At 37.2% G+C, this 26,005-nt stretch overlaps 2 protein-coding genes across 3 annotated transcripts; one reads left to right on the top strand and one right to left on the bottom strand.

Moving 5' to 3' along the window:
- Positions 1–192: 192 nt before the first annotated feature.
- On the top strand, positions 193–2,058 carry LOC122311154. Of its 2 annotated transcripts, XM_043125586.1 has the most exons (2): positions 193–462; positions 669–2,058. In XM_043125586.1, the coding sequence occupies exon 2, from the start codon at positions 688–690 to the stop codon at positions 1,540–1,542; it is 855 nt and encodes a 284-aa protein (XP_042981520.1). In that variant the 5' UTR covers positions 193–462; positions 669–687; the 3' UTR covers positions 1,543–2,058. The 2 variants fall into 2 exon arrangements, with proteins under 2 accessions (XP_042981520.1, XP_042981518.1); XM_043125584.1 differs by having other exon boundaries at positions 195–2,058.
- Positions 2,059–2,371: 313 nt separating this feature from the next.
- Positions 2,372–4,708, bottom strand: LOC122311153 (GDSL esterase/lipase At3g26430-like). The gene is made up of 5 exons (XM_043125583.1): positions 4,371–4,708; positions 3,714–3,923; positions 3,451–3,620; positions 3,096–3,366; positions 2,372–2,972 (listed from the first exon to the last, which is right to left on the bottom strand). The coding sequence occupies exons 1-5, from the start codon at positions 4,612–4,614 to the stop codon at positions 2,716–2,718; spliced, it is 1,152 nt and encodes a 383-aa protein (XP_042981517.1). The 5' UTR covers positions 4,615–4,708; the 3' UTR covers positions 2,372–2,715.
- Positions 4,709–26,005: the final 21,297 nt, after the last annotated feature.

Here is a 26,005-nt window from a genome sequence, read left to right as displayed (position 1 = left end):
CGCACATCGTAAATCCAAATTCTGTTTAATGTCTACTACATCTTTTTCATCACCAGCCTCCTTTTCATCCCCACCCACATGCTCGTGCCTAAAGGACTGGCTCCCGCTTCCTCTCATGAACTTTTGGTTGGTACACTCGTCACATGATATACAAGACTGATCTGAAGGGGTTGGTTTCCTTTTTTACCGTTATGAGAGAGAAATCTTGGAGATAAAACCTTATCATTGAAACCAAACCGCTTTGAAGAAGGAAAAAGTAGGAAAAACAGAGAGAAAAGGGAAACACAGCTAAAAGCTTACACGGCTATGCACATAATGAATATAAAAGGTGTTGTTCTGCCATAATTCTCACTCCTCTCCAGATTTCCAATTTCCAGTTTAGAGATTGAGGACCCTCCAGTGGATGACAGCATGTAGATAAAAGAGCCCTCGGCTTTAGCATCAACGAGCCAGATCTTGTGGGTGAGACCTTGATCAAATTCTTTCATCCTTCTCTGTTTTAACAAGTGTTTGATCCTCTGTTCTTTGTCCAAAGTCAAAGTCTTTCATAGTATAAGTCGATTGATTCTCTTGCAACCTCAATTAAGTGCCATGCATGATTCAATTGGAATTCCTGCTTGTTTTTCATCCGGGGAGAGGCCAGCTGATGACCCAGCAAATGTAATCAGGTCAGGTCAGAGTGTATCTATGTCAGTATATCTAACAAAGATTGCCGGTCAGTGTCGTCTGATCAACATAACATGGTGTAAGAACGTGTTACAACATGGCCTATATGTTTCTGTTCGAGGACCAGATGGAGATGAGCATCATCGGTGCAAGGTCGAGCTCAAGGCTTGGTATTTTGGGAGGAAACAAGGCTCAAAGCATTTTGTGATTGATGGTAAAACAGTCTATGTGTTTTGGGACCTTAAAGCTGCAAAATTCAACAGCGAGACTGAGCCACAATCAGATTACTATGTTGCCATTGTTTGCGAAGAAGAGGTGGTTTTAGTTGTTGGTGATCTAAAGAAAGACGCCTTCAGAAAAACGGGTTGTAGGCCAGCTCTTATCGAACCCACTTTGGTTTCAAGGAAGGAGCATGTGTTTGGCAAAAGGAAATTCTCCACAAGAGCCAAATTTCAAGAGAAAGGTAATGTTCATGACCTCTCAATTGAGTGTAATAGCGCTATCAGCAATGAGAACTCTTTAGTTGGGTTTGATCCAAAAATGGAGATTAGGGTAGATGGGAATCTAGCAGTTCATATTAAGCACCTTCAATGGAAGTTTAGAGGTAACGAGTGCATCAGTGTAAACGACACTAAAATAGAAGTTTATTGGGATGTCCACGACTGGCTCTTTAGCTCTGGTACAAGGCATGGTCTGTTCATATTTAGGCCAATTTCATTATCTGTACCTCAGTCATCAACATCAGCACCGTCTTCTTCACCTACATCAACACATTTGTCAAATCAGGAATCCAATATTTCTGCTTCTGGAGATGAAGATAAGGCAGGTGGGTCTTCCAGGTATTCCTTGTTTTTCTATGCCTGGAGGGTAGAATGAATTTGCAGAGTGACCTCTCTGGTAATCACCATCATCAACGTCACAAAAAACACAGGCATAGCCATGTAGTTGAAGACAAAGATGCATGTTCCAAGTTCATTGAAATTTTAAATGGTGGTCTTTGAATTGAGCTCTCACAAAGAGGAAGTAGAGAAAGAGAAAGTTTGGTCTTTGGAAGCTTAATGACCAACACAAAGGGCCCAAAGTGAGTTGGTGTCGTGGTACGTATCTATAGCTGGGATTGAATAATATGGACATGATTGGACGTGCCAGATTGGATCACATCCATCTGCTAATAGTTTGATAATTCTCCAATCCCCATTACCCATCGTTAGTTGCTCTATTATGATGTGTGTGTTTTCTTTTCTTTCTTTTTTCTTTTCTTGAGTATCCGTCCAGAGGAAAAGGTTAATGAAGACCCATATAGGTGACAGAAGCACCAAACAAAAAGAGCTTGGATATATATGTGTGATGTATATATTGATATTGTATAAACTCTTCTTGTTATTGTCCTAACAGATTCTTACTAGGACCATTTTCTGCTTTGCAGGGGAAATAGATAAAACAAGGCTGAATCTGAAATAGTAATTAAAATAAAAATGCGAGTCTTCAACACTTTGGAGGATACTGATTTTTCAATCCTCTTTACCAACTCATCATCACTAAAATCCAACAAAAACAAACAGTCATTGAGCCATCTAATTCTGCAGGAAATCCTTCTTAATTTTTTCCCCTTGGAGCCTTTAACGATAGGAATTGTAGTTTTGAACCACCTCACCTCATATACTATCGTGAGTTTGTCACTTTTCTGAACACCCAGCACTCGAGATTGTGAAATCATTGTCATGATACATTATTTATTTATTTATTAAAAGAAATGTAACAAATGACACAAAAACAGAAAAAGACTACAGATGACCCATTACAGGAGGATTCTCACATGCGGGTGTAGCCATAAAGATGGAGGGGTGATGGATGCTTGCATGATTTAGGCCTGTGGTGGCCAATCTCTCTAAAAGGTTGTTACCTCCCTCCCTGTTGTGAAAAAGTTCTTTGGAAGATGAAAAAGAGCAGTGAGAAGATGATAAAGCTCACTAAGCCTGACCCCAAATAAATAAAACGGAGAGAGAGAAAGAGAGAGAGAATGTTCCAAGTGATTTCAGTGGTCCATTCCTATGAATGACAGGATATTTTCAATGAAATTGGTGGGTCTGAAAATGAGCCATTAGCTATTTGTTGGAATATCCACTTGTTAGCCGCCTCAGTGTAATGGACCCCATCCCAATTAATCCGAACCGTCGGATCTTCGCATGATTTTGCAATCACAATCTCTTTGCCATTTACAGTCTTCTTTGCTCCACACTTCATTAACCTATTGAAATTGTATTTCCCACCGTGCCCGCAGCATGCTATCAGTGGGTCCTGGAATCCTTCAAATTAAACCCCAATCAAATAATTAATTGGTGATCAAGTTCTCAACTTATCAAACCAAAGCAATTCTTCAATTAAATTTTCTGTAATGGAGAAAGAGGACACGAGGAAATTAAAAATACCATTTTCTTGGGCTTGGGTTATGAGGGTGTATTTCACTGAGTAGACATCAATGTAGGTGATTGTGGCCTCGGGAAGTTCCTTTCTGAGTTGGGCTAGTGTTTCTTTCAACCGGAGGTTGAAATATTGGGCCACCTCATTAAATGGACTGGCGCACCCATATTTATCTATCTGGGCCGCCGTGACAAGATAGCGGTCCAAAATGTATGGTAGGCAGCCCACAGGGCCTGTGTTGTGTATCCAAAATGACCTTCCCCCTTCACCATAAATCTTCTGCAATGTTAAAGAAAGCAAAGCAACCCGTGATTAAACTATATAGGCTGAGAGAAAAAACAAAAAGAAAGCCATTTGTTTTACCCTAATGACATTTGAGAACTGGCCCAATACATCAGGAATATATGCCTTGACTTGTTCAGTGGTCATGTTGAGTTTGTAACCAGCAGTGAGATCATTTTGACCAATGTCAAAAGTGTAGAGAGCTTCAGAGAAATAATCTTCCTTTGGCAACAAATTCTCAAAGATACCTCCTGTGCCAGATTTTGAAACAGTCCCATTGAGAATAATAGCCTAAACCAAGTAAAGCAATTGGCAGGAAAGGAGAGAGCAGTTATAACACCTACCCTGTTTTTTGAATACTTGGGATCTTCTGTGAAAATCTGAGAATTGAACAAACTGCACGTCCAATGAAATGGGGCTATATCCACTTTGTGATATGGTTGTGTTTTGGGGTCTGATGGTTGATCCAGCAGTAGCAAAATTGGCTCCATGGCTAAAGTTTGAACCCACCGAGTCCAGATAAGCACTTAGATAAGGTAATCCTAAGCTTTCCGCTGAAAACCAACAAGACAAGCAGTATGCTACTTATTTCTGTTTCATTCTTTGAGAAATTTTACTTATAAACAGACGTGGATAACGAAATGGGTAAAGTGTTTACGTAAAGTAATTTGATTTGGAAGATAAATTTAAAAATTTAAATTTAAATTTCATTCTCAACAAAAGCTCCTGTACTTAGTGAAAGTTGATTCTTGAGATCTAAGGCAAACAAAATAGAAAAACAGATCGTTTTCCTAATATCACAAACATCTATGCAGCCATGCTTGATTTGTTTTAGGTTTTTGATTTGCCAATTTCGAAGCTTTGAAGCAGTGTTGATCATGCCAGCAGTAGCAGTGCCATGAATCCATCTTAATTAAAATGGATAGATGATTCAAGCAACAAAATGAAATCAATAAAAATCGAAGGAAAGGGGAGAAAAGAAAGAAGAGAAACTGAAGTACCAATGAAATCGATTACTAGACGCCCATCAGAATACCGTCCTGCTGGAGAGTGGAAATAGGTTTCTCCGTTGGGTGGAGGAGCTGCTCCAAATGCTGCCGATAAACCGCCGGTGTCTGAATTTGAGTCACCAAAGTTGAAGATGGCCGGAAAATTGCATTTGGTTATGGATACAGTTGGACTTGGTAGTAGTAACATTGACATTACAAGGGGAAAGATGCCATAAATCATGTATTTAGGTTCCATGAGAGAGAGAGAGAGAGAGAGAGAGAGGAATTACATAAAGAACTTATAGAGACGAGGAATTTGCAACCGCTAATGTCTTTCTATATTTGTCTGGTCTAAAAATATGCTTCGGGCCCGTTTCTTTTTACAATGGAGAATCGGGGATTGACCCCCTTTTTTTTTTTTTTTTTTTTTATTTATTTAAATTTTTTAAAAGGAGCAAATATTTTTCTTGTTTAAAATAAGTTTTATTTTTTTATTTTAGATTCAAATATTGCTTCATTCACTATAAAGAAGCAGGTACATGGAAATACTGAAATAAAAATAGTCATTAGTCCTGGCATTACACTCTAGAACAACCCTCTGCATTCACGGCTAAACTTGCTTGAATAAAATTAAGAGGATGAAACCACCATTAGCGAGTATCTACAACAATCCATGCATTCCGGCTCAATATATGTGCTGTCTCATTCCGTGTCATCCAATATGAAGAACATCAAAAGATTGGAAATAAGATAATAATAACTTAATCTCCCTAATAATAGGACTATAGCTAAATTCTTGGTTAGTGGTTGATTGAATGGCTTTAATTACAGTAAGAGAATCTCCCTCCAAAATCAAATGGGAGATCCCCATATAAGGAAGAATTTATAAAACCCTTATGTCTTCCACCAAAAATATTCATTCTTCCTTTTTTGACATGGTCATAATCATACTCCATTTGTCATTCTGCAAGACTGCACCCACCCCAGACTTATACTGCTGGTTGAAAATAGCCCAATTGAAATTCAATTTGCACTGCCCACTTGGTGGAGGTTTTCAACATAAAGAAGTTAGTCAACAAATAACTTCCAACATAGAAAAAACAATTGCTCACAACATCACAAACAGAAACTTATTTATGCTGGAAAATATTTAAGTTTCTAAATTTCCAAACACTCCAAACAATAATCACAAACCATGTAAAAAAACACTAGGATCATTGAGATCCATCACTGCCCCAACCACTCTATCAAACCGAGAGTGCTCATCCAAAAAATTCATATCCTTTTCAAAATAATTAACCAAGACTTTTGAAATACTAGAGCATTTGTATAGTGCACGGTAAACATCTTCATTCTCCACAAGACATAAATCACACATATAGGAATCAATTATCTTACGATGATATAGCTGTCTTTTGGTGGGTAAGCCATCTACCCTTCAGGAAATTTTTTTTACTTTATTAGGTAACTGCAAATGCCAAATACTCTTACAGAATGATTTATGTGAGTTCGCATGTGAACTAGTTCTATCTATAGTAACATTTCGTAAATGAAGCACTAAATGATAGGTTGATTTCGTACTAAACTAACAATTCCGCGTACAACCCCACACTATCTTATTAGCATTCCAATGAGAAAATAATAGAATTTTAAGGAATTCAACAGCCTCAAATGGAAGAAATACCTGGTGTATCAAATTTGTCTTCCATTGACCCAACTATGAAGAGTCCAATAAATCACTAACACATGCATCAGAAGCAAGAAAATTACAAGCACTAATAACTTTCCTGTTTGGTGAACTCGACAACCTATTATTTGGCCAAATCCACACTTGTACTCCTCTTGCAATATGCTACAAATGATCAGATTGAATAACAGATTTAGACTCAAATATACTGTGCCACACATAAGATGGATTAGAGCCGAGATTAAATGATAAAAAATCAGAGTGTGGAAAATATTTGATCTTGAAAACCAAATAAAAAAGAGAGATTTGGTATGTTTGCAACCGCCAACCTTGCTTAGCTAAAAGAGCCATGTTAGGTGCTTCCAAATCCCAAAATCTCATCCCACTAGAAATTTTAGAACGACATAATGTTTCTAGCTCATCAAATGAACCCTCCTATTGTGCTCTCTTTGTCCCCACCAAAAACATGCAACTAGCCCTTCTAAATCACAAAACATCCCTTTTGGTATTTTGAAGCAATTCATGGCATATGTGGGAATGACCCAACCCACAGTTTTAATCAAAACCTCACGACCAACCTACGAAAATAACTTCTCCTTCCAGCCTCATAACTTTACCCAGACCTTGTCTTTAATATCTCTAAAAGTGGTTAATTTCGATTTGCCAACAAAAGAAGGTAATCCAAGATACCTATTTTGAGATTGAATAAAGTGAACTCCCCATAATTCCTTTATGGCATTTCTTACTTCTACATTCACATTTCGTCAATAATAACTTAGTTTTCTCCCTATTCAATAGTTGGCTTGAGGCAACCCCATAAAGAGATAAAATATTTTGAAGATTCCTATTTTCTACCATAGAAGCTCGACAAAAGATAATACTATCATCAACAAAAACTCCCTTCATCAAATATTGTAATTCAACCTGTTGCAACATTGAAGACAAAGCCTCAGCATATATAACAAATAAATAAGGGAAAAATATGATAAGCTGGTGTTGGTTTGATAAGCATTCTAAGACATATAATACTCTCTACATAGTTTCCCATTTGCTAGAACTACCGTGAACCTGAAAATAGAAAATGAGTGGCTAGGTGATCCCAATGAAGATACCTCCAACAATCAAGTTAGATTTTCGGATAATGAGTTAATCAAGATTCAAAGGTTCTAAGTCATTAGTCATACCTGCTCAGAGCACTGTCATTGGATTATCTAAATGCCAGTGAAATGCATAATTTGACATATTTTACATAAAAATATATGGATTATCCAAATACAAAATTATATGACTTTTACCTACAGTAACAACCATCCCTTCATATTTGACTCTTCATTGTTCAAAGGCCAAAGCAATAATTAATAAAACATCAAATCCAATGCTATTTTATTTCTCTCGAAAATTTCTCTTCTTTGCTGGCAAATCCATCTTCACCATTTTCGCTCTTTCCCTCTTCCCTCTTCTCTTTCCCCCTTCTCTCCATCCAGATTTTTACTTCCAAATCATCATTTTTGCTTCGATCTATGTTTATAAATGAAGTGTGGAAATTTCTCTCATAACTAATTATTTCAAGAAATCGTCCCAGGTGCGTCATTATTTCTCTGATTTTGCTTCTGGTTTCTTACTCTCTCTCGGTTTTGTGGCATAACACTCTCTTATTTTCGTGGTTCATTACACATATTCAACATCAAAGAAATATCAGCTCATGCTTGTTAAGTCTTGATATTCCATGGGACATTCACTTCAGCTAAGCTATTGGGAAGCTCTCTCACTCTTCACTCTGCTCTTGATGTTTCATTTCCCTTTTATGCTTTTGAGTTAGGAAAAAAGAGGAAAAAAAAAATACGTCTTATAAGTTTGACATATTTAAATGTATATAAGTTTTTTTTGCTAGCGCTTCTGTGGGAAACGATTGAGAGGTGCCATTGTTTTTTAATATGAGAGAGGGTACCAGAATGTTTTGGGTAGAAAAATGAGTTAATGCCCTTCATTATTACTAAGCATGGGATGATTGTAGGCATTACTTTCAATAACATCATCTTATTGCAGGTTCAATAAATCTCCCATTTCAAAAATTTCAAAAGTTTGTTGTGGACCAAAGCATGACTTCTCATATTTGGAGGAAGTGGCAAGAATCAAAGAGCAATAAAAATACTATGAAGAAGGTAGATCTTTGCTTGTTCACAATGAGTGTTGTCTATTTTGGACTATCATAACTTAAAGAATGGGACAGTGGTTCATTTTGTGTATGGTACTTACGTGCAAGAATTATTTGGTAACACTGTCATTTTGAGACTAGGTAGTATTTTTCTTATGCATTCTTATGTGTTTTGAACAGTTGGAATTACCTGCTAGATTTAGGCAGTTGGAATGATAGTTATGTGTTTTGAAAATAAGGAAGTACTACTGGTGATGGTTACCTGCTACTGTTTTCATTGTGGAATGTTGTTGTCAAATTACCTACTGCTAGGGCTGTAAGCCAATCGGTCCAGACCAGAGAAATCGATCAGATTGAGTGGTTCGGTTTGCACCGGATTGGACCAAATTTGGGACTGATCAGTTTTGGTCCCAAAATGTGTGGATCGATTGACATTCGGTCCGGTCCAGGGGTCTACAAATTTTGGACTGGATCGGGCTGAATGGACTGAACTGTATATATATATTTCTAAAAATAATTTTAATAATTTAATGTATTATTTTTATATAGTAATTATATAAATTAATGATATAATTTTCATCTAATTTATTATTATTGACCATATAAAATACTTTTTTAATGAGTTAGTTACATAATTTACATTAATAATTCACTTAATTTAAATTTAATAATTTAAATTTTTTTATTAATTTATTTGAAGAAAAAAAGAAGAAAATAATAATTTGGCCAGATTGAATGGACCGACTAATAACTACTGGTCTCATCTGGTCCCTATGCATGTTCGATTTGGTTCGATTTGGAGAAAATGATGGACCGAAAATTTTGGTCCATCATCCCCCCAGATCGAACTGGATTGATTTATACCCCTACCTCCTGCTGATGGTATTGATGTTGTGGAATTGTGGAATTAGTTACCTGCTGCTGTTGTGCTTTAATTATGGAGCATTGTTATGGAATTAGTTATTTTGTTGATGTGAATTAGCTGTCGCTTAACTCATTGGCAACATGATTAAATAACTAAGTTTTGATTTATCCATATTTACAGTTGGTATGTGGATAAACCAAAACAAATTGTGCAACTTATTCTCAGCCAATCATTTAAAGATGAATCCCGTTGCAAAGTCTCAGGGGTTTATGAATCCAAAAAAAAAAAAAAATCCATAAATTATTGATTAGTGCAATTAGATGTTGTAATTTTATTGTCTCTAGTGTAGAATATTTGTTTTGTCTAATTATAGAGTTTGTCTCTACCAGTCATATGTTAATTATAATTTGATTATTAATTACATATGATTATTAAAATTACATAGTATGACAAAAATAAATTAGAAAAAAATATTATATATCAATAATATTTTATTAATATTTTGGTTAATAGAGGGATAATTCAACGAGGAAATATCTCTAGAATGGAATAGCCAAAATGAAAAACAAACCATATTAGCCAAATTATGACTTTGCATTTGCATTTACTAGGTGAGACATTTGGTAGGAAGCTATCTCCTTCATGTTCGTCACTTCTCATTTTTGGAGTCACTTGGCTAGATGCATTTAACGTCGCTCTTGCAAAAGTTTAACGCATCACATCTAAGTCTCTTAATTATATTTCTCCAACTATCAAATGGCTATGGATCCACTTTTTGTCCCTCGAAGGATAATTATCCCCTGAGAAGTACGAGCTAAACCTCCATGACCCAGGGGCCTAGAATTGTCAGTCCACCCAACAAGAGGCCTTGGTTATAACTAGCAATCGTGCGAAAGTAAAACCCTGAACTAACCATCACCAAATAACTGGATGATAAGGTTGTTATTAATTGATTTCAATAGGATGAAGGTCTGAATTAGGCACTGAGGATAATAATCTTGCCTAACCTGTCGGCACGTTCAAAGCGCTAACAACTTGCAACCTAATATGGATCAGGATGGTTAACCGTTAGACAAGCTCTATCACTTTAATAATCGCTCTATATGTATGAAGAGAATACACAATTATATGATAACTTCTAAATTATTCTCATTCTTGAGATAAGCAGCCTATATATACTTCCCTAACTTAGGCATATGAGGTATCACATAAAACCCGAGCCTTCACTTGGTTTTTCTGGTGTAGGTCTATGAACACTCGTGAGTAGGAGTGTGAAACACATCCTTAATAGTCGGCATCGTTTGTGGGATCTTCAAAAGAAAGTACCATGTGCTTTTCGCATGCTTGACACGACGCGTTCCCAAATGACTTGAGATTAAGAGGCCACCTCGCCAAAATGGAAGGGAGGCTTGCCAAGATGGAGAAAAGATTGAGGAAACTGATGGTGAAGATGGAGACTCTTCAGTGTGAGAATGAAGCCTTAAAGTGGAGGAACACTGGTTCTAAAGGTGACACCACTCCAAGCCACAACAAGTAGGCCTAAGTAGAGTCATAAAGCACGGATAGAACCCCCCTCCCCCCCCCCCCAGGAACACTGGTTCTAAAGGTGACACCACTCCAAGCCACAACAAGTAGGCCTAAGTAGAGTCATAAAGCACGGATAGAACCCCCCTCCCCCCCCCCCCCCAGGAACACTGGTTCTAAAGGTGACACCACTCCAAGCCACAACAAGTAGGCCTAAGTAGAGTCATAAAGCACGGATAGAACCCCCCTCCCCCCCCCCCCCCGCGCCGTGGCGGTGAATAACGATGAGAAGAAAAAGATGCACCATGACTTACGCAGCCTTATAAACAAATTTGAAGATGGCCAGAAGGACCGGCGCATCCTCGTCTGTTGACTAGCTGCTTATTAGCACAGTGCATAAATAATGGCAATGTCGCTCCCACTCAAATTCAAGGTCATGTAAGTTGAAATGTGCAACTGGTCTAAAGATCCCATCAAGCATCTAGAGACTTTTAAGGCCTACATAATGCTCCACGGCTTTCTTGTGGAGATTGCCTGCCGAGCCTTTTCCTTGACATTCAAGAGAACGACAAAAGGGTAGTTTGGAGCGTTACAACCAGGCTCTATAGACAACTTCGAGGAATTGAGCAGGTAGTTCCTGACCCAATTCAAGGCCAACAGAAGGAGGAGGTAACCTGTGGCATATCTCCTTATTGCAAAGTAAAAGGAAGATGATAGCCTGAAAGCATACCTCATCAGGTTCAACAAAGAACGCATAATAGTAGATGACTAAGATAAGAAGATCACCTTGGTAGCACTATTTGGAGGAATATAGCCTAGAAACCATTTTATGGCAGAATTAGCGAGGAAGACCCTAACCACATTGTGGAAGTTTATAGACCATGCAAACAATTTCGTCAATGCCGAAGACACCCTTTGAGCTTTAATCACCCCAAGGAAGTTAGAGGTAGAGCAAGTATAAGATTGAGCGAAGAGGACCAATAGTTGGAAAGGTCGAGATAAGAAGCAAAAGGGAAAAAAGGGCTAATACGATAAAAGGAGAATTTTCCTACGAGGACTCTGAGCACTAGGGTGGCGTACTAGAACATGAACATCCAAACTAAGGGCAAGGAATAGACCCAGGGTAGTAGTGGCCATAGAGAAAGAACCCGCTGGTTTTGTACATAACATACGGAGGACTACCACTCCCTGAAATGAAGGATTGAAGAGATGCAAGAGAGTGGGGGGAATTGGAGCAGTTAGTTGCCTAGAACTCCTTGTCGCCGAGGTGAGCAGATGAAAGGAAACAAGAGCAGGAGTAAAGGAATGACATGAGTAAGAGTCTGGAAAAGGAGAACTAAGTGAGAAAACCCACTAGAGCCCCTCATCAAAGCCAAGACAGGGATGCAGCTTTGAGGAAATCCATATGATCTCAGGAGGATTGGTTGGGGGTGACTCGACGTCCTCGAAAGGAAGCTTATGCACGTAGAGCAAGGTATGAAGAGGTCTTTAACTTCAAGAGGTTGGCTAAGCAAGCGAAATCATGACAAATAGTCGCCATCTCCTTCAGCGATATGATTGTGAATGAGTCATCTATCTGCATGGCGATGCACTAGTAGAAACAATGTTGGTGGCAAACTTTACCACACAAAAGATACTTGTTGCAATGGGAGTTTGGTCAATATCATTTTTTGGGATGCTTTTGTGAAGATAGGAATTGACCAAGGTCGGCTACGGCCATCGCACACTCTATAAAAGGGTTCTCAGGGTAAGCAGTACAACCCATAGACATCATCACCCTACTAGTATCGGCAAGAGCAAGCATGCGCACTGCCACAACCATGACCAATTTTCTAGTGGTCAAGACCCGATCCTCCTACCATGCCATTATTGGGTGATCACCAATGTTGAACACTTTTCAGGCCATTACCTCAACATACCATCTAAAGATGAAGTTTTCTACGGAAGGTAGTGTTGGATAGGTGTGTGGCAAACAGGTCCTGGCCAGAGATGTGCTATGTATAGGAACTCAGGGGCGGGTGAGGAGGATGTGAAAGTATCCAAGTCATCCACACTCGATGACCGACCACCATGACCGCCTCCCAAACTCATCGAGTGAGGGATCAAGACTGAGGATGAGCAAAGCTTGAGGCAAGGTGACGCCCCCCTTAAGCTGGTCTCTTTAGATAGAACTCGCTTGCAAAAAACAATAAAAATTGGGAGCCAAGATGGGGCCTAAAGTAAGGGAACAAATGAAGCAACTGCTCATCGAGTACAAGGACGTCTTTGCTTGGAGCCATAAAGATACCTAGGATCAATGCGAAGGTGATAGAACACCAAAGTTAGACAAAAAAGGAGGAGTCTCAGCACAAAGAAGCATGAGACGATTGCAGAGGAAGTTGATCACCTCTTGGCTATGGGTTTTGTCTGGGAAACTCATTATCTAGAGTGGCTCTTGAGCATGATTCTCATCAAGAAACCCAATAGAAAGTGGAGGATATGATTGTCAATTTAAACAAAACTTGCCCAAAAATAATTTTCTTCTACCATTTATTGACTTGATTGTAGACTCAACATCGGGTCACAAGATGTTAAATTTCATGAACACCTATTCCAAATATAACCCAGATGAGACAAGGCGATCAAGAGAAGATCGCCTTCATAACAGATAAGGGATTATACTACTATCAAGTAATGTCCTTTGGCTTGAAAAATGGAGGGGTGACAAACCGGAGGTTAGTGAACCACGTGTTTAAATAACAAACATGTAAATCTGTGTAGAAGACTTAATTGTCAAAAGCAGTGAACCACAACAACACATATTAGACTTTCAGGAGGCCTTCAATGTGTTACAACGTTACAAAATGAAACTCAACCCAATGAAATGTGCATTTGGAGTATGATTTAGCAAGTTCCTAGGATTTATAGTGTTAGAAAGGGGGATCAAAGCCAAACAAAGAAGATCCAGGTTATTATCGATATGAAGTTGCCTAAAAGCCTAAACAAAGTACAAAAGCTAATAGGAAGAATAGTGGCGCTCAACATATTCTTGTCCAGATCAATAGACAACTGTTTGCCCTCCTTCCAAGTCCTACAAAAGACTTGCAACTGGGGTGGCAATGAATGCAAAAAGACGTTCAACTAGTTAAAGGAGTATTTTTCCGGCCCTCCACTCCTAAGCCAAACTAGACAAGGGAAAAACCTATACTTGTGCCTGTCGGTCATGCTAGAGGCCTTGTCAACTACCCTGGTTCAAGAAGAGAAGAAGATACAGAAGCTGGCTTATTTCCCAAGTTGAGCCTTGAAGGGAGTTGAGACCAGGTTCCCTGGGATGGAGATGTTGGTGTTCACCCTGGTGGTGGTTGCTTTCAAACTAAGACCATATTTCCACACAAATCCAATAAAAGTCTTAATGAAGGCACTACTTAAAGAGGTACTACAACGGTCGGACACATCCAGCTGCTTAGTAAACTAGTCGATCGAGATGAGTAAATTCACAATCGACTACCTTCCCTAAATCACAGTAAAGGGGAAAGCATTGCCCGAATTCATAGTCGGTTCACCAACTTTTCCAAAGAAGTACAAAGAACTTATGTTAGAAGGCCCTAGCAAGTGTATGTCAATGGCTCGTCCTGTCAAATTGGTAGGGGAATTGGTGTATATATGGTGACCAGCGACGGTGAAGAAATGTATTATGCCGTAAGGCTTGAATTTAGGATCACCAATAACGAAGCAGAATACTAGGTCGTCCTGATAAGACTCTTTGTGATGGAAGCCATGGGAGCCAAGGAGGTAGATGTGAAAGTAGGCTTTCAAGTAGTGGTCAACTAGATCATGGGAGAGTATATGGCAAAGGGCGAAAAACTTAAGAAATGCCTACAACAGGTGCTTGAGCAACGTGATTGCTTAAGCTATTTCCATTTTAGCTAGATGCCTTGAGAAGATAATTGGAAGGCCAATAGATTGGCATGGGCCCCATTGGGTATAGACGACATGACTCTACGTTGGAAGGTAACCACTAGAATGATAGGCAGCCTAGAAGTCGGGTTTGAGATCTAGGAGGTAAGGACAGAAGCCCTAGAATAGGCATTAGACATTACAAAATTCTTGTCTACTAGGGAACTCTCAGGCGAGATTTGGGAAGCGAGAAAAGTGAGGAATATGGTAGCCCGATTCACCTTGGTAGGTGGAGTGTTGTATAAAAGGGGTTTCTCCACACCCATTCTTAGATCCATCTCAAGAGAAGAGACTCAATATGTCATGACAGAATACAAGAGAGGGTATGTGGGGAACCACTCGGGCGGAAGGGCGCTAGAAACAAAGGCCATGAGAGCAAGGTATTACTAGCCACAAGCCCTTATGGACGCGGAAGAGTTAGTCAAGAAATGTGCTAAGTGCTAGCTGTACGCACTAGTACCACATTGCCCGCCTGATGGGCTTACGTCCATTATGTTGCCCTCATCATTTGCCAATGGGGGGTTGATCTGGTCGGACCCATGCCTTCGGTAAAGGGGGGAGTCAAGTTCATGATCATCGTCGTGGACTACTTCACCAAGTGGGTAGAAGCAAAGACTCTAACAACCATAACTACTAACAACATCACAAGATTCCAATGGAAGGCAGTCATATGTCGATTTGGGATACCGTGAAGCATCATTTCGGACAATGGTTGGCAGTTCGACTTTGACCACTATTGAAGCCAATGCTGCGAACTCTGAATCAAGGTGAAATATTCCTCCCTAAAGCATCCTTAAGCCAATGGACAAGTCGAGGTGACCATGTGCAATTGAGCCCATCTTTCGCCTAGTCTCAAAAGTTGAGTTTTGGACTCGCACTGTTGACCAAAGGAGGAAACAAATTTCCTAAGTGTTTCACTCCACGCTACCTGGCATGGTCGGGTCCATCTCCCACCTAGTCTTTAAAGCCAAGTTCCGTACTTGCACTGACGACCAAAGGAGGAAACAACTTTCCTAAATGTTTCATTCCTCACCATCTAGAGTAGTTGAGCCTATCTCTCACCTAGTCACTAATACATAGTGCCCTTACTCACACCCACGATCAAAAGAGGAAACAACTCCTGAATGTTTTATTCCTCGCCACCTAGAGTGGTTGAGCCCATATATTGCCTAAGCTAAAAAATTGAGAACTTGACGAGAGCACGCACACCTACAAATAGCTTCTCCATGCAAATCAGAACAACACAAACATATTCACCATTCCAACACTCAAGGCACAAACATACCCGTCATGCCCTAATTAAGGCGTAGGCACATGCACACTCACCAAGCACAACATATAAGCTAAAACGAATAAATTGCCATTACTATATGAGAAGTATTGTTGTCGAAACAGTGATATAATGCAAAGGAAAGCAGAAGGAAGAAAATCAAGGGTTGCAGTGAGCGGGAGGAGGAAAAGTATCAAACATCATATCTCTATCTAAGAAGTCAAAAACTTGGTAAGCGGCACGACTAGCCTAGATGAACTTCAAATTTAGAGATTTCAGATATAAACCAAGGTTCTTTAGCAAGTGATCCTTCAACCTTTTTATGGCCAAGTGTGTAGCCCAGACCCCATGCTCTATTACGGACACCCTAGGTAGCAACAAGTTTGTTGCCCAAATGACTAACACAAGAGGGGGGTGAATTGAGTTGTATTAAAAAAATAACAATTATAAATCAAATATATAATATAAAATATAAACAAAATATGAAATAACAATAAATATAAAGAGTAAGGGTAAGAGAGAAGCAAATTCAGTATGTTAACGAGGTTCGGCCCCACTGCCTACGTCCTCGCCTCAAGCTACCCCTTGAGGATTCCCAAATTCACTATTCAACCTCCTTCAGGTGGAAATAGAAACCTATTACACCTTTGAACAACACCGCTACAAAGGATCCGTGTAGAACACCCTCTACACTTGCAATCACCTTACAAGTGGTGATTCAACTATTCCCCGTATAGAATACTTTCTACACGCACAAGGGTTATACACACCATTTTTCTGATACAAAAGCTGATAGTGGGTAGGTTATCAGAAAACACTCCTCAATGAATGAAATAAGAACAATACAGCGCAAACTATATCTCTCAAAATGAATAAGAATTAAGGCTCAATGCTTAGAAAAGAGAGAATGAAAGCTTTGAATGAATGTTGTATGCTCTGGATGTTGTAAATGTGAAGCTCTCAAATGATCTATTTATAGGCATATGAGACTTCATATTCAAATTTAAAAAGATTCACATGTCAAAGACAACATCATTCACTTTTTCAAAAAATTCAAATAAAAGGTTCTTCTTTTTCACTTGTCAAAAACAATATCATTCACTTTTTCAAAAAAATCAAACCTAATCGTTTACTTTGGCATATGACAAAATGAGCACACTTTCCTTTTCAAAAAATTCAAACCTAATCTTTTACTTTTTGTATATGACAAAATGAGCACACTTTACTTTTTAAATTTTTCAAAAAAAATCATCTACCTTTTATATAAGTCTAAAAAAGCATCAATCACTTTTGAAAATATTCAAATAAAACATGCACATGTGAAAGATGACAATCAATCATCTTTAATATTTTCAAAGTTCAACCCTTTAATCAAGGCATGCACATGCAAAAGATGACAATCAATCATCTTTCAAAATTTTCAAATTTAATTTTCAAAAAAATTCATGCAGATGTGGAAAATGTATTTTAATGTTTTATGATAAAATATTAATTTTGAGTATTAATCCTAATTTCGAATTTTAAGAGATTTACAACATTACTCTATGACTTTAATGTGAACTTATTTCCTTTTTGCTCATGCTTGGTTCTTTGATGTGCTTGATTCCATTGTGTGAACAACTTGAGTTTGAAACTCCTTTATTCTTTGAATTCATTTGTTATCATCAAAATCCATGTGTAGATTTATAATCACATAAAACTTGAAACCTTGGGTTCAACAATCTCCCCCTTTTTGATGATGACAAATACTTGATAGAACTTGAAACCTGTATTAATACTTAAGCTCCCTCTGAAAATATGCGTTAGTTTTTCAAGCAAAAGTATAAATATAATTCCAAGCATATATAACAAGTTTAGTAATTTAAACAATGTTAATGTTCTAGTCTAAAACTTCTCCCCCTTTTGGCATCATTAAAAAGGATCGGCAGCAAGTAAATGGACTGAAGAAAATGATACGTTTAATAGTCACTGTAGATAGTTGAAAAAAGGAGCCATCCGTGACCCGACAAATGCTGCAAAGTCTCAAGGCCTAACTCCATGAATTTAGTGCGGCTGAAGATTTAAACAATCACTTGATGTTGTTGACAAACGTGATTGAAGGTTCTGAATTGCTATAAAAAAATGATCATTTTCATCTATTGGATGCCAAAAAAATAATCGCTCTTGACCTGAGTTTTGTTTTTCCACAACGATAAAATGGCTGAGCAATTCTCTTCCACTAATGTTTCAGACTTGAATCAGAAACCCTTGACGCATCAATCATCAATCTTCTCTCCTGAGACCGTCAATACTATGATAGGAGCAGTGAACCGTTTTTCTAGTAAGGCTGATTATGAGATTATTGCAGAATCAAGAATGCTCAGTAGTCAATATGCTGCCTCTGTTACGATCATGTCTCGAAGGTTAATGGCGAGGGTGAGTGAGATTGATCATCTGAACATGCAAATATTTGAGTTACGACAGAAGCTTGCTAATAAGGATAGTGAGAATAAAAGGCTAAAGCAAAAAAACCAAAAGTTGAAAAAATTTACAGATTGGTATGCTCATGATCTGCAACCACGAATAGAGGAGCTGGAACGAGAAAGGGTTCAGATACAAGGTCAACATCGGCAGATAACAGCAGAGGTTCATCGTTTACTAGAAAAATAGGGACAATCTACTGTTAATCTCGCTGGCTTAGTAAGAAAACTTTTGACAATGTGTGTCCAACATATCTTGTATTTCTTTTGACTAAATAAGATTTGAAGAGACAATAGTTTGTCTTATTCTTTATGCTATCTCTATAAAATCAATCCTGAAGTTCATCCAATCCGCATCAAGTTTTCATCTCATCTCTATAACTCATCTGCATTCTTTCAACATTCTCGTTTTAAGCCTTCTATTCTTTTCTCAATGGCTCATTCTTCTAACATTTCTCTAAATCCATCCATGAAGCATTCTACATCTCAACCTCCTGTCCTTTCTGCAGCTGTCATTGGTGCCATGTTGCAGCAAGAAAATAATAATCTGACTAATAAGTCAGATTCTGATGCTATTTATGACTTGATGAGTCTTGGGACTCACTACTCTTCCTCTATTGTTGCTTTTTCTCAGCGGCTACAAGCCAAAAATCACGAAGTTGAAAAGCTCAAAGAACAAATTTTTGTACTTCAACGAATTGTTCAAGAGTCTCACACAAGGGAAGGAATCATTTAGCAGAAGAATAAACAGTTAAAATCTTTATTAGATTCTTCATTCTGCTTGCCGGTTCCCATGGATAAGAATGACATGATATTGTATGAAGAGAATTAGCGTCTCAAACATGAGGCTAAGAATCTCAAGTTTATGTAAAAGTATTTAAAAAATTTATCTCTATTTTTATTAACTCTAGTCTATCTTTTAAGACATATTCATAGCATGCATCATACCTATTTCTCTTCTGATCATACATAATCTATCTTCTGGTAAAGGCTTTGTGAAAATATCTGCTAACTAATCGTGTGTGTTTGTGAATTCTAGTATTATATCGCCTTTCTGCACATGATCTAAGAAAATGATATCTTATTTCAATATGCTTAGTTCTAGAATGTTGTATTGAGTTATTTGAAAGATTTATAGCACTTGTATTATCACATTTGATTAGAATGTGATTATACTTGAGTTTAAAATCTTCAAGTTGTTGCTTCATGTAGAGAACTTGAGCACAACAACTACCCGCAGTAACATATTCTTCCTCAGCAGTAGATAGTGCAATAGAATTTTGTTTTTTACTAAATCAGGAAACTAATGCATGACCTAAGAAATGGCATACTCCACTAGTGCTTTTTCGATCTATTTTACAGCCAGCATAATCTGCATCTGTGTAGCTGATTAAATCGAAAGATGTGTGCTTAGGGTACCATAACCCTAGGTTAATTGTACCACTAAGATATCTAAGAATGCGCTTAACTGCAATTAAATGTGATTCTTTTGGAGATGATTAAAAGCGTGCACATAAGCACGCACTAAACATAATATCTGGTCTACTGGCTGTTAAATATAATAAGCTACCAATCATACCTCGATATATCTTCGAGTCAACTGGCTTACCGGATTCATCTTTATCAAGTTTAGTTGATGGGCTCATTGGTGTTTCAATTTCCTTAGCATTTTCCATCCCAAACTTTTTCAGTAATTCCTTAATATATTTTGATTGATTGATGAATGTCCCACTTTTTGCTTGCTTAATTTGCAATCCGAGAAAGAATGTAAGTTCTCCCATCATGCTCATCTCAAATTCTTCCTGCATAGTCTTAGCAAAAACTTGACACATATTTTCATTAGTAGCACCGAATATTATATCATCAACATAAATCTGAATCAAAAGAATATCATCATTTTCATATTTAATGAAAAGAGTTGTGTCGATTTTTCCTCTTTAAAAAACCTTTTTCAATCAAGAAACCACTAAGTCTTTCGTACCAAGCTCTAGGAGCTTGTTTAAGTCCATATAGTGCTTTTGTGAGTTTGAAAACATGATTTGGAGAAATATGATTTTCAAAACCTGGAGGTTGCTCAACATATACCTCTTCATTTATAAAACCATTTAAGAAAGCACTTTTAACATCCATTTGAAAAAGTTTGAAATCTTTATAGCAAGCATATGCAAGTAGCATTCGAATAGCTTCTAATCTTGCGACAGGTGCATATGTCTCATCATAATCGATTCATTCTTCTTGATTAAAACCTTGGGCTACAAGTCGAGCCTTATTTCTAGTAATGACTCCGGACTCATCTTTCTTTTTTCTAAAAACCCATTTTGTTCCAATAATAGTATGATTTTTGGGTCTAGGAACAAGTGTCTAAACATCATTTCTTTCAAATTGATTCAACTCTTCTTGCATAGCTAGAATCCAAGATTCATCAAGAAGTGCGTCATCAATATTTTTGGGTTCAATTTGAGATAGAAAAGCAGTATGATTGCAAATATTTCTAAGAGATAATCGAGTATTTACACCTTGTGAAGGTTCTCCCAAAATTTGTTCCACTGGATGATCGTTCACAAATTTTCACTGTTTGGTTGCATCTTGTATTACATTTTGATGATCTTTCCTGATGGCTCCATGTTGAACTTCCTCTATTGTTTTCTCTTTGTTGAGATTGAGACTTTCCGTATTATTTATACCTCCTGTTTCTTCATCAATAGATTTATTGGAGAGTGAAGAATTAGATTTATCAAATACTACGTGCATAGATTCTTATACAGTCAAAGTCTTTTTATTGAATACTCTATAAGCTTTACTATTAGTAGAATACCCGAGAAAGATACCTTCATCAGATTTTGCATCAAACTTGCCTAAATTATCCCTGTCATTCAAAATAAAACATTTGCATCTAAATACATGAAAGTAACCAATGTTGGGCTTTTTCTCATTCTAAAGCTCATATGGGGTTTTATCTAATTTAGACCTTAGCATAACTCTATTTATAACATAACATGCAGTACTTACTGCTTCGGCCCAAAAATAACTAGGCAAGTTATTCTCATTGAGCATTGTTCTTGCCATCTCTTGAAGAGATCTATTTTTCCTCTCTACTACCCCATTTTGTTGAGGAGTTCGAGGAGCAGAAAAATTATGTACAAAACCGTTTTCATCACAAAATGTTTCAATATTTTCATTAACAAACTCTTTTCCCCTATCACTTCGGATACTTGAAATAGTATAGCCCTTTTCATTTTGAATTCTCTTGCATAACTTGGTAAAGGCATTATGTGCCTCATCTTTATGAGCAAGAAAGATGACCCAAGTATATCTAAAGAAATCATCAACAATAACAAATGCATAATATTTTCCTCCTAGACCTGCAACTCTATTTGGTCCAAAAAGATCTATGTGTATAAGTTGCAATGGTCTAGTAGTGGAAATATATTTCTTAGTTTTAAAAGAAGTTTTTGTTTGTTTACCAAATTGACATGCATCACAAATTTTGTCTTTAAGAAAATTTGTTTTTGGTAAACCTCTCACAATATCATTTTTTGAAAGTTTGGAAATAAGTTCCATATTGGCATGACCTAATCTTCTATGCCATAGCCAACTAGTTTCATTTTGAATTGAAAAGCAAATAGCATCTTGTGAGGTAATTTCTTCAAAATCGATTGTATAAACATTATTGTTTCTAAAAGCAATAAAACAAATATTACAATCATAATCATTCAAAATAATGCATTTATCCATTTTGAAAGTAACTGTAAATTCTTTATCACATAATTGACTTATGCTCAAAAGATTATATTTTAAACCTTCAACAAGTAGAACATCTTCAATTATGAGAGAAGATTCATTACCAATTTTACCTATTCCCACGATCTTCCCTTTCGAGTTGTCTCCAAATGTCACGTGTCCTTCTTCTTTAGATCTAAGTTCAAAGAATTTAGTCTTGTCTCCCGTCATGTGTCTTGAACATCCACTATCTAAAAACCACTTCTTTTTGCTTGTGGATGACTTCATGCATACCTATAAAAACAATTAAAATGATTTTTCTTGGTACCCAAGTTCTTTGGGTCCTTTATTTATTAGTATTAGAAGAAACAAGATTTTTAGGTACCCATATGGCCCTAACAGTCATTGTATGATTTCTTCTAATAGGACAAGTATGATAATTATGACAATCTTGCCCTTGTTTCGATCTTTCTTTAGCAGAGGACAATCTGACTTGATATGACCAGGTTTATTGCATTTATAACAAATTAAAGTGTCATTTTTACCTGAATCTTTCTTGAAAAACTTTTTGAAGGATTTCCTCGGAGGAGTTCTATTTTTCTTCAAGAACCTCTGAATTCTTCTTGTTATCATCGCAACTTCTTCATCTTTATCGTCATTTTCCTCATCTTCATCACTTTCACTTTCATGAGGAACAGTTTTAAGTGCTAAGCTCTTCTTTGGCTTTCCTTCTTCTTCTCCTCTTTTCAATGTGTACTCATGAGTGATAAGTAACCCGATGAGTTCATTGACTTTGAGCTTCTTGGGGTCTCTAGCTTCAAGAATCGCTGTAACTTTTGATTCCCAACGTTTTGGTAAAGAGTTGAGAATTTTTCTTACTATCTCCGCCTTGGAATAAACTTTGCCAAGAGCTGTCAAGCTGTTTATGATGTTAGTAAAACGAGTGTGCATACTAAAAATTGATTCATCATCATTCATCTTAAACATTTCATATTCATGAGTAAGAATATAAATTTTTGATTCCTTGACTTGCGAAATTCCTTCATAAGTTACTTCCAAGTTATCCCAAATTTCCTTTGCCGTAGCGCAATTCATTATTCTATTAAATTCATTTCCATTAAGAACATTATATAATAAATTCATAGCAGTTAAATTTAAAGTATAAAGTCTATCGTCTTCACGATCAAACTCTTCTTCTTCCTTTTTGATCTTTACTCAATCAACCACTTTTGTTGGAATATAAGGTTCATTTACAATACATTTTCAGATTTCTCTATCTTGAGCTTGAAGAAATATTCTCATTCTAACTTTCTAAAATGAGTAATTATCTCCACAAAAGAGTGGAGGCCGACTGCTAGATTGACTTTCACCAAATGAAGCTGCAATGTTAGCCATAAGATCTTAACTCAAAAGATAGTTAATCTTATAATAGAGCTCTTAGCTCTGATACCAATTGTTGCCCAGATGACTAACACAAGAGGGGGGTGAATTAAGTTGTATTAAAAAAATAACAATTATAAATCAAATATATAATATAAAATATAAACAAAATATGAAATAACAATAAATATAAAGAGTAAGGGTAAGAGAGAAGCAAACTCAGTATGTTAACGAGGTTCGGCCCCACTGCCTACGTCCTCGTCTCAAGCTACCCCTTGAGGATTCCCAAATTTACTATTCAACCTCCTTCAGGTGGAGATAGAAACCTATTACACTTTTGAACAACACCGCTATAAAGGATCCGTGTAGAACACCCTCTACACTTGCAATCACCTTACAAGTGGTGATTCAACTATTCCCCGTATAGAATACTTTCTACACGCACAAGGGTTATACACACCATTTTTTTGATATAAAAGCTGATAGTGGGTAGGTTATCAGAAAATACTCCTTAATGAGTGAAATAAGAACAATACATCGCAAACTATATCTCTCAAAATGAATAAGGATTAAGGCTCAATGCTTAGAGAAGAGAGAATGAAAGCTTTGAATGAATGTTGTATGCTCTAGATGTTGTAAATGTGAAGCTCTCAAATGATCTATTTATAGGCATATGAGATTTCATATTCAAATTTAAAAAGATTCACATGTCAAAGACAACATCATTCACTTTTTCAAAAAATTCAAATAAAAGGTTCTTATTTTTCAATTGTCAAAGACAACATCATTCACTTTTTAAAAAAAATCAAACCTAATCTTTTACTTTTGGCATATGACAAAATGAGCACACTTTCATTTTCAAAAAATTCAAACCTAATCTTTTACTTTTTGTATATGACAAAATGAGTACACTTTACTTTTCAAAATTTTCAAACAAATTTGTATAAGTCTAAAAAAGCATCAATCACTTTTGAAAATATTCAAATAAAACATGCACATGTGAAAGATGACAATCAATCATCTTTAATATTTTCAAAGTTCAACCCTTTAATCAAGGCATGCACATGCAAAAGATGACAATCAATCATCTTTCAAAATTTTCAAATTTAATTTTTAAAAAAATTCATGCAGATGTGGAAAATGTATTTTAATGCTTTATGATAAAATATTAATTTTGAACATTAATCCTAATTTCAAATTTTAAGAAATTTACAACATTACTCTATGACTTTATTGTGAACTTATTTTCTTCTTGCTCATACTTGGTTCTTTGATGTGCTTGATTCTATTGTGTGAACAACTTGAGCTTGAAACTCCTTTATTCTTTGAATTCATTTGTTATCATCAAAATCCATGTGTAGATTTATAATCACATGAAACTTGAAACCTTGGGTTCAACAAAGTTCTTCTCTAAAGGCCTCCAACTCAGCTTCCAGCTCAACCACCTTCAGCTCAAAAACAACCAACTTCCACTTGTAGCCTTCTGAAACCTCACTCAGCTACATAAAACTTTGGTCGTGCTTCTTAAGATTCTGACTCACTTTCTCGAGTTAAGCCTTAGTGTGAGCTTTCTCGCCTTGAGCATTGCTAAGCTAAATGGAAAACTCCCAGCGAGCCTCCTCAGATTGAGTCACGTAGGCAGCATACTCAAGGCTGCGCTGCTTAGTCTCCTCTAGCTCCTTGTCTAGGCGGTAAAGATGATCTTGAAGCATGTCATGCTCCTCTTCCATGATTTTTTACTCAAAATAGCAGTGTGCCACCTCTTCATGGAATTTCTCTAGGTCATTCTAGAAATCTACCACCTTTACCTAAAGAAAAGATGTCATCTAGAATGGGGATACAATTCTGCTTGGGAGAGAGTCCTCGCCTCCCTATCCTGCTCTTCCAGAGCCATTATAACAATGTGGTAGGCCCCCTAAACATATGAGCACATCGAGTGATTTTCCTCTAGGCCGCTAGGTGGTCTACTCCTTAGAAAGCAAAAGGATAAAATGTAAAACTCAAGAACAAGAGACTCACTGAAGATAGAAAGCCTTACTGTATCGCAAACACACTCATCCCTGTAATCGTCTACTGTATCGCAAACACACTCATCCCTTTAATCGTCTGCTCACAAGGTAGCACCCTGAAGGCCCAAAGAAGTTAAGTGCTCCATTGGCAAAAGACCTGGAACTACCCACCTCACAACAACCCTAAGGCAAAAAAGGAGCAGAAAAAGGTTGCGGAGAGGTGGCCGAGTCCATAGAAGCCTCCTCAACCAGTCGCTTAGCCTAGTCCAAGGATTGAGAAAGGGTTAAGGGGTCGCTCAAAAGTTGAGATGAAGGAACCTCACCCCTTATGGGCAAGGTGTTGAAGGGTGATGAATGAATGGACACCCGGCCTCTGTTGAAGTCCACCCTCAAGGGTCCATTAGGGGATAACCCATGGTGGATCAAGGGATCTCAGGAGTTAAGCTTCTTGACCTCCGTTGAAGTCCACCCTTGAGGGTTCTTTTGGAATATAGGCTTAGATGTGGGTTAGGTCTCCCTTGGTGTGTTACAAATTAATCATGTCACTTATTTTTATAGTTGAAATGAGGCAAGAGATTTACATAAATAAAATAAATATCTCTTTATTGCATAAAATATTATTAAATGAACTTTATCTTAAAT

The sequence above is a fragment of the Carya illinoinensis genome, chromosome 5 (assembly GCF_018687715.1).
Source record: "Carya illinoinensis cultivar Pawnee chromosome 5, C.illinoinensisPawnee_v1, whole genome shotgun sequence".
In the NCBI taxonomy this organism is placed as follows: domain Eukaryota; kingdom Viridiplantae; phylum Streptophyta; class Magnoliopsida; order Fagales; family Juglandaceae; genus Carya; species Carya illinoinensis.
This window is presented reverse-complemented; position numbering and strand designations above follow the sequence as displayed.

What these genes read in the sequence shown, in the direction of transcription:
- LOC122311154 (XM_043125584.1), top strand. Translation starts at nt 592, where the DNA reads ATGCATGATTCAATTGGAATTCCTGCTTGTTTTTCATCCGGGGAGAGG.
- LOC122311153 (XM_043125583.1), bottom strand. Translation starts at nt 4,614, where the DNA reads ATGGAACCTAAATACATGATTTATGGCATCTTTCCCCTTGTAATGTCA. An exon ending in CCAAGTATTCAAAAAACAGG is followed by an intron (nt 3,621 to 3,713) that starts GTAGGTGTTATA and finishes AATCTGGCACAG; the next exon opens with GAGGTATCTTTGAGAATTTG. An exon ending in AGTTCTCAAATGTCATTAGG is followed by an intron (nt 3,367 to 3,450) that starts GTAAAACAAATG and finishes TTAACATTGCAG; the next exon opens with AAGATTTATGGTGAAGGGGG.